General features: G+C 37.4%; 1 protein-coding gene across 1 annotated transcript in view; it reads right to left on the bottom strand.

Moving 5' to 3' along the window:
• Positions 1–5,594: 5,594 nt before the first annotated feature.
• The window catches only part of LOC111083399 (cilia- and flagella-associated protein 57-like), a gene marked incomplete at both ends in the record, with an annotated part of 17,607 nt that continues 14,637 nt past the window's right edge, over positions 5,595–8,564 (bottom strand). The window contains 2 exons of the mRNA XM_022379906.1: positions 5,595–5,738; positions 5,910–6,041. Coding sequence (XP_022235614.1) covers positions 5,595–5,738; positions 5,910–6,041 — 276 coding nt within the window. The remainder of the gene's footprint in view (positions 5,739–5,909; positions 6,042–8,564) is intronic.

Below are 8,564 nucleotides of genomic sequence, written 5' to 3'. Positions count from 1 at the left end.
TCCATTTCATAGGTTATTTATACAAACCATATTAAGGTTAAGAAATGATCTGTTAGTTTACCTGTCTTACCACTCCATTTCATAGGTTATTTATACAAACCATATTAAGGTTAAGAAATGATCTGTTAGTTTACCTGTCTTACCATTCCATTTCATAGGTTATTTATACAAACCATATTAAGGCCAAGAAATGATCTGTTAGTTTACCTGTCTTACCACTCCATTTCATAGGTTATTTATATGAACCATATTAAGGTTAAGAAATGATCTGTTAGTTTACCTGTCTTACCATTCCATTTTATAGGTTATTTATACAAACCATATTAAGGCCAAGAAATGATCTGTTAGTTTACCTGTCTTACCATTCCATTTCATAGGTTATTTATATGAGCCATGTTAAGAACCTGTATGGCCCATGGATCCGTTGTAAGTGGTGTTCACATATGGCAAAAACAAAAAACTCTGGCCCCAACTGTGGGGCTGAGTTACAGTTGCTGTAATCTTCTGAAACACCTATGAACAACAACTCGACTCCAAAGGGATGAAGTACAAAAAGCCAGAACTGGCCAAGGGTTAAAGGGAGGGACACAGAAACAGTAGGAGGAGGTTGGGATAAATGGGAAGCTAACGAGGATAACGAATTATGCAGACAAACGGACTCAACTCGGGCCTCCAATGAGTTAGAAAGACCTCCAAACACCTCTTCATGTAAAAAAGGTGTGATACACAAGTTGCGAAGGAAAGTAGTGGGTATATATACTCAAGAAAAAAATGGCAGCCCAACCTAGAAGATCCCAACAGCTAAGTCTGAAGAGCCAGGGCCAAAGATGTAAGGTGTGCTGTTGTAGTAAACAGAAGACTGTGAACATCATCTGAAAACCCTTCAGGAGACAAGTGAATTGCCTGAGCCAGCAAGTGTATAGTTGATAATGCACATAGAATTGTGGACAACATCAGTCTGATACAGGAAAATTGAGGTTGTGAGAAATTCACCGATGCATAATGTAATGAGAGATTCCAAACGTTGGGAATCAAGACAAGGGAAGTAAGATCTATGAAATGCATAAGCATGACCTTTAGATGTACGAGGTAGGTGAAGCATACTAACATCTGACCGAAGTTAATCCCCAAAATCCTGGACATGAATGAACCCCAGCATCAGGTGAGGGAGGGAAAACTAAATACTGGCTCCTACATTCTTCACCAAGGAGGGCAGGTTGAGAATCATAGGAAACAGGAGATAAGGATATGACAGTACAAACCTGATTAATGAATTCCACAAAAGGTGAAGGTCTGGGTAAATCCCTGATATCTCTTATGAATGGGAAGCATAGCTGAGGAGGTGGGGGTGGAATAGGCTGTCAAAATTCTTGTCCTCCCTGTCAGACACCCCTGGAGCAAACACGACAGGATATTCCTTGTGTGGTAGTGAAGTAGGCATGAATATACACATTTCCCAGTTGCCGTCAGCCGGTAACTGCATACTCAACCTAATAGTAGTGGTTGGGAAACCCACAGCAGCAGTAGTTGTAACTACCTGAAACTGCAAGTTCATACTGACTATTCCAATCAAGAATTAAAAAAAACAAGAGGGAATCCTCAATAGCTGCAGCCCTTGAAATTCTTTTAGGCACAATTAGAGTAAATTAATCTATGAGACCTTTTTATTAGCTATATTTCTGTATGCCAGCAATACCAAGTGTGGGGCACACTTATACCCAATGTGATTTTATTATTCATCAGTAACCCTACCAGCCTACCCTCAAATTGAAATTCTTTTAAGCAGGATTAGAATAAATTAGAACAAATAATAAACAGTCATTGTCTAGAATCTATAAAGGCATTAATGTGGGCAACAAAACCTTCAAGACTCTAACTGGACATAACAAATGATCGAAACCTAATGGGTCAGAAAAGTGTCAAATAGTGATCAGATTAATCTGAGAAAAGGATTTATTCTACTCCCTGTTTGACAGTGTCTTGGTGAAGACGTAGGTAGAATGATAAAGTGTCCTGTGCACAATCAGCACAAGCACTCTCACTGGCAATGTCTAGGTCATCACCAATGAAAAATAAACATTCAGGGAAGGGTGATACATAACACACGAGGCTAAGGTGCCGAGAAAGGGCATGTGATGTAACTTTAATATATAAGTTAGGTAACTGGAATGGTAGTTTGAGGCAAAGGACACAAACCAACTTGAGGAAGCCAGAGAGTAGTGGGGACTCAAAGAATTTTCGTCCCGAGTATTGTGTGGTAGTTGATAAGGCTGCCTCATACAGGGTGATTGTGGAAGATGCAAAACCCTAGCCAAAGAGCCAGGTCAAAAAACGAGTTATGGTTGGCACTTCTGATCAAACTCCTCTCAATACACCATTGTTGATATGTGTGCCATTTTCGTTTATAAATGTCCATTGCAGGACTAAGCAAAGATTGAGACACATGGCAACTTTAGAAGTTAAACCCCGATACTGTGCAAAGGTCTGCATAACTTCCATGTCTGAAGCTTGAGCTTCTGGATAGCTAGGTGTACCATGTCAGATCATGAGCTGCTTCCACAGAGATGGTGAAAGAGGAAGTGGAAGAGGTAAGCACTCCTGACGGTATTTTAGAAGCATAAACCAGGAAGTAGCTGCCAATCCAGTGCTATCAACAGAACCTGACAATGGGTTGGAACAAGTCATATTTAGTATCTTGGGTAAAATAAGAATTGGATGGAAGTTGTAATCCCATCCTGTCCTGATGGAATACCAAAGCCCAAGGGTGAGGCATTGGAGACTAAATCGCCTGCAGTTGGGTGTTTCAAAGAGTGGCCAACCCACCAATCATCGATGTTCCAAAATCAGAGCCAATCCAACAGAAAACCTTGCAATGCAGCATCTATTCTGTTGGAGTAGAGACAATTGATCTGCTGCTGCAGTCATCATCTGTGGTACATGGCAAGCTAGTAGAGTGACATGATAAGAGTGGTCCCGAGAAAGAAGATCCAAGGTTCGAAAACAAGAAGCCCTGAATCAAGTGCCTCATAGATGGGAAATGCAAGACACCACCATGAAATTGTCGGAGAGAAGCCTGACGATTCCTCTTAATAAGCCCAGAACATGAGGCATTGCCTTTGGAAGAGCAAGAAGGTCTAAAATATTGTGTAGGGAAGCCTCATCGTCTGTGCGTAAACCCTGGAATTCTTGACTGTTGATATATGCACCCCATTCATGAAGTGAAGCATACATGAAGAGATGGATCTCTGAACTAGGTGGTAGTAAAGGAACCCATATCTTAGTATTGTCCCGATCTAACAGTCCCTCGAGATCAAACAATGATCCGAAATAAGGAAACTGGAGAATCCAGTGAATCAATGGTTTATGATCCCTTGGTTGCATAAAGGCCATTGAAAGGATCTCTTGTACACTCATCCCAAAAACATGAGGGATTCGAGCAATGCCCACATTCCCAAAAAAGAAAGAAACAGCCATGCAATGGGAGAAAGAAAGGTGAGTAGAAGTCGAGCTTCCTGTTTCATAGTGTGGAACCGGATGGGAGTCAGCTGATCCCGACTGATAGACATGATGAAAGATTGACGACTGGACACCAATCACCTGTCTTCTTGAGCCCAACAAACCGACAGGATTAAAACCCTGAAAGAACTGGCATGACACTCTCTCTCTCTAGCCACAGACCAACCAAACTCTGACAGCCCTGAAAACTAAGTTCCAAAATCCGAGGATCTGTGGGAGAAGGAAACCCTACAGGTTAGGTGGATAATGGTGAAGATGTGAACTGAATGACCAATCATGACTCAAGGACCTGTAGTGCCTATGGATTCGTGGTTAAGGTTTACCACATGTCCAGAAATTCTTGGAGCCGAGCCCTCAAAGACCCTGACGGCATACAATAATCACCGATGCCATTGGCAGCAATCTGACTGAGCAGCTGAACCTTTGGATATGGGCAGAATCTCTTCTGGATACCAATGGACTGAGAGGTTGATGTTTGGGGACGGGACCCTCGAATAGGGCAGAACTATGACCCCCCTGTAGGAGCAGATGGAAGTTGAGACACCGAATAAAGGGATGAATGTAGAAGCTGACAACAGAACCAATGTGCATGTTAACAATGGGTCCAGCTCGTCATCAATGGATTTGGTGATCCTGAGAATCTTCCAACAAAGTTTAGTTTTAGGAAAACAACATGATGGACTTTAGAGTTGTAAGTCTGTAGAATTACCACTGTCCAACCAGGAGGCATTGATCTATTCAGGTTAACTACAAAGTTCACTCTACAACCCCTAATTTCTAGGAGCAGATGTATTCTTTAAGAGTCAGAATATGCTTCCACTTGGCGATGATAGACTAAATCACGAAGTTGCGACAACTGTGACAAATAAGGCATAGCTGTCTCTTCATGTAGCTGAGCAGTAAACCTCTCTGCATGATCCACAATATCTGTGGATGGAGGGAAAACTAAGTATTCACTCTCAGACCTTTCAGCCATCAAGTAAGGTACAGGTTTAAAAATAACTGAAGAAAGACCCAAAACATCACACACTCGATGGACCAACTGAAGAGAAAAAGAGTCTGAGACAGCTTATCTCAAAGTGGCCTCATGAGAAGCCAACAGAATAAAAGAAGGCATAGGAAAAAGTGAATCTAAAGTTTCTCCAGAATGTCCAGGATTGCTCTCAATTACAACCTATGAACCCCTTGGAGGAACACTACCAAACTGAACATATGTCTCAATGTCACTACAATAAAATCAATGACAGTCTCAATGGAGAGTGTCCCTCCTCCCCCCCCCCCCCCCTCCCTGATTGTTTAGCAATGCTAGATGTCAGAGGTGGGAAAGGAAGGACCCAATTTGCCTCTGTGCCTCAAATAATAATCCGGGAATGCATGCCATATATCAGTTTGTCAAACAAAAATATATATATATTTTCTTTTTAGGAAAATCAATCTGGTAACACAAAGAAAGTATCTCCTAACAATCATAGCACAAAGAAACCTGTTAGTGAACACTTTGTTGAGAAAACGTTATTACCCTATCTGAATGGGGTGCATATATACAGTACCAGGATAGAGGGCATACTGATGTAGGTGGAGATAGTCAGAGACAAATATCAACAAGGGCAATTAATCGGGGTATAAAAGACTGTAGCAAGCAAGAAAAAATCAGACCAATGGAGACAAGTATGTTTTGGAATAAATTTTTTCATTCTGAAAGCTACAGTAATTCGAAGAGATGTGAGTTTGTCTGTTGGTCAGGAGAGTTAACTATCACCAAAAAATAGTTCTGTGTACAAGATCTAAAACTATAAGGAAGGCTACACTTCTAAAACAGTAGTAACAGCTTTTTAACTTAAAATATTCTGTTGAATATGCACCAAAACATTAGATTAGGTTCTAACTTCAAGCACTGATTGTTATTACATTACATCCTTAAACTGCACTTCAATCAGGTAAAAGTAAAGATACTTCAACTTTGCAGGTGGAAGCCACTAGTCAGAACAAGAAATATTTGTATCTGAAACTAGTTTCCTTACTAGCCCTTTAGACTTATCAGTTGCAATAAAACGACATCACACACTAAATCCTGTTACCTGCATCACCTTCGTGTATTCTGTTCTGTGAATACTTGTATCTTTCAACAGTTTTCTTCTTAGAGAAGCCAGGGATCTCTCCAAGTGATCCCTCTGTCGACTGAACTCGGCATGAAGGTCAAAGTCTTCAGCACTTCTGTCAGTCTGGGTAAAAAAAAGTAGAGAAAAGATTAGAAGTGAAGATTTCTAGCAGAATTCACAAACTGAAGACATAGTATTGACAAGAAACATAAGTTATACACCTACAAATCAATATGATAACATGTTTGTTAATTTCTAATCAACAAAAAAGTAAAGAATGGAGAATAAACAAACCTGAACATCTTGAACATGCTTCTGGTATAGAGTTTTAACACTTTCTTTAAGTTTCTTGGGGTCCTGCAAGAGTCCAGCACAGGCATGAAGTTCTGTTCGGAAGCGATCCAGTGATAGGTCTAGGTTATGAACCTGGTGGAGATGGAAAAAACTATTCAATTGACAGTTAATCAGAAAACAGATTTTTGAAGTAAAAATTTGCTTTTACCTACTTTAGTGTAGAATTAAGATTCAAACGATATTTGGTATTAGGCTAAAACTGCTTAACTGTCATGATTTAAAGTTATGTCTTATACCTACGGACAATTACTTGTCACATTAGAATAGCAATCTCCAAATAATCTTATTTAAAGTTCTAGCTGATCAAATACAATGAAGTATACCACACTATGAGGCTACAAAAAGTTCAGAGTATAAATATCTTACAATAACAGTTTGAAAGCTATTTCTATCAAAACCAACTAAACTAAATGAATCATACATATAACGTATTGTTATGACAGCAGAGGTCACATGACGCTGGTAACACGTAATGAGATTTTGGAAAGATCATGAATTTTCCTGGCAACTGTAGTTTGTTCCAGGCACCCTCTATTTTTAGTATATAAGCCCAGAAAATAAAGCGATGATAGAATTGCATAGATAGATAGATATAGAGAGATATAATTCAGTCAAGCAAACAGTAGGCACCGTAAGTAAAGTGTGTGAATCACTGTGATTTATAGCCTGTGTTTATAAAAGTAGTTAAGTTTAAAGTGACGGTGGAAATCTAGTGTATTACAAAGTTGTATCAAGAAAGAATAAACTAGTTTTAGTTAAGAAAGGACTTGTATTGCTGAAGTTCCTCGGAAAGAATTTATACCAGAAATTAACAAACACAACAGATACACAACAGTATTGTCATTAAAATGTGTGAATCCTTTGTTCTTCACATAACTTTGAGTTAAAACATTGGTTTCTGCACAATGCTAAAATATTAAGGATCCAAATGTGCTGAGATGAAATATGTCTATGAACAATAAACATAGAGAATGAAAATTTAACACAGTGAATACTCCTACTATATTGAAACACAAAATCTGTGTCTAAGACTAACAATAATAGTAGACTGTATAAGACAGAATAGTAAATACACAAACTGTGTTGAATGAAAATCTGTATCTAAGACTAATAATAGTAGTAGACTGTATACGACAGTATAATAAATACACAAACTGTGTTGAGAGAAAATCTGTATCTAAGACTAATAACAATAGTAGACTGTATAAGACAGAATAGTAAATACACAAACTGTGTTGAGAGAAAATCTGTATCTAAGACTAATAATAGTCTACTATTGTTATTAGTCTTAGATACAGATTTTCTCTCAACACAGTTTGTGTATTTACTATACTGTCTTATACAGTCTACTATTGTATAAGACAGAATAGTAAATACACTTACTATTGTTATTAGTCTTAGATACAGATTTTCATTCAACACAATTTGTGTATTTACTATACTGTCTTATACAGTCTACTATTGTTATTAGTCTTAGACACAGAATTTATCTCAACACAGTTTGTGTATTTACTATTCTGTCTTATACAGCCTACTATTGTTGTTAGTTTTAGATACAGATTTTCATTCAACACAGTTTGTGTATTTACTATTCTGTCTTATACAGTCTACTATTGTTATTAGTCTTAGACACAGATTTTCTCTCAACACAGTTTGTGTATTTACTATACTGTCTTATACAGTCTACTATTGTTATTAGTCTTAGACACAGATTTTCTCTCAACACAGTTTGTGTATTTACTATTCTGTCTTATACAGTCTACTATTGTTATTAGTCTTAGATACAGATTTTCTCTCAACACAGTTTACTGTATAAGACAAAATAGTAAATACACAAACTGTGTTGAGAGAAAATCTGTGTCTAAGACTAATAACAATAGTAGACTGTATAAGACAGTATAGTAAATACACAAACTGTGTTGAGAGAAAATCTGCGTCTAAGACTAATAACAATAGTAGACTGTATAAGACAGAATAGTAAATACACAAACTGTGTTGAATGAAAATCTGTATTTAAGACTAATAACAATAGTAGACTGTATAAGACAGTATAGTAAATACACAAATTGTGTTGAATGAAAATCTGTATCTAAGACTAATAATAATAGTAGACTGTATAAAACAAAATAGTAAATACACAAACTGTGTTGAGATAAATTCTGTGTCTAAGACTAATAATAATAGTAAAGTAGAAGATTTTATAAGCTGAAAGAAGAGGTAAATGAACCATGTTTTGATACCTCAGATACATCAGACAGTTCAACACAGTTTTATTCTGAGAACCAGTTTCATGAAAAACAACAAAACACGAGGAGATGTGTTTGTCTCTATCTATGTTCTCGAAATGGAGCTTTTATCAGTTATGATGTGGACTGCTATAATAGACACCACACCAAATTATTGAAACAGTCAGTAACTTTCCAATAAATTTTCACCCTAGAAATTATTTTTTAGAATGTTCAGAAAAATATTGAAATATAAGTTTGAAGATGCAAAACTCAACAAGTACATTGTTCCATGTAAATAATCCTTACCTTGTTAAATAAGGTAATTAAATAAATTAATGGCTCTAAGGTTATTTATCATGTTAAATAA

The sequence above is a fragment of the Limulus polyphemus genome, unplaced genomic scaffold, assembly GCF_000517525.1.
Source record: "Limulus polyphemus unplaced genomic scaffold, Limulus_polyphemus-2.1.2 Scaffold9382, whole genome shotgun sequence".
Classification (NCBI taxonomy): domain Eukaryota; kingdom Metazoa; phylum Arthropoda; class Merostomata; order Xiphosura; family Limulidae; genus Limulus; species Limulus polyphemus.
This window is presented reverse-complemented; position numbering and strand designations above follow the sequence as displayed.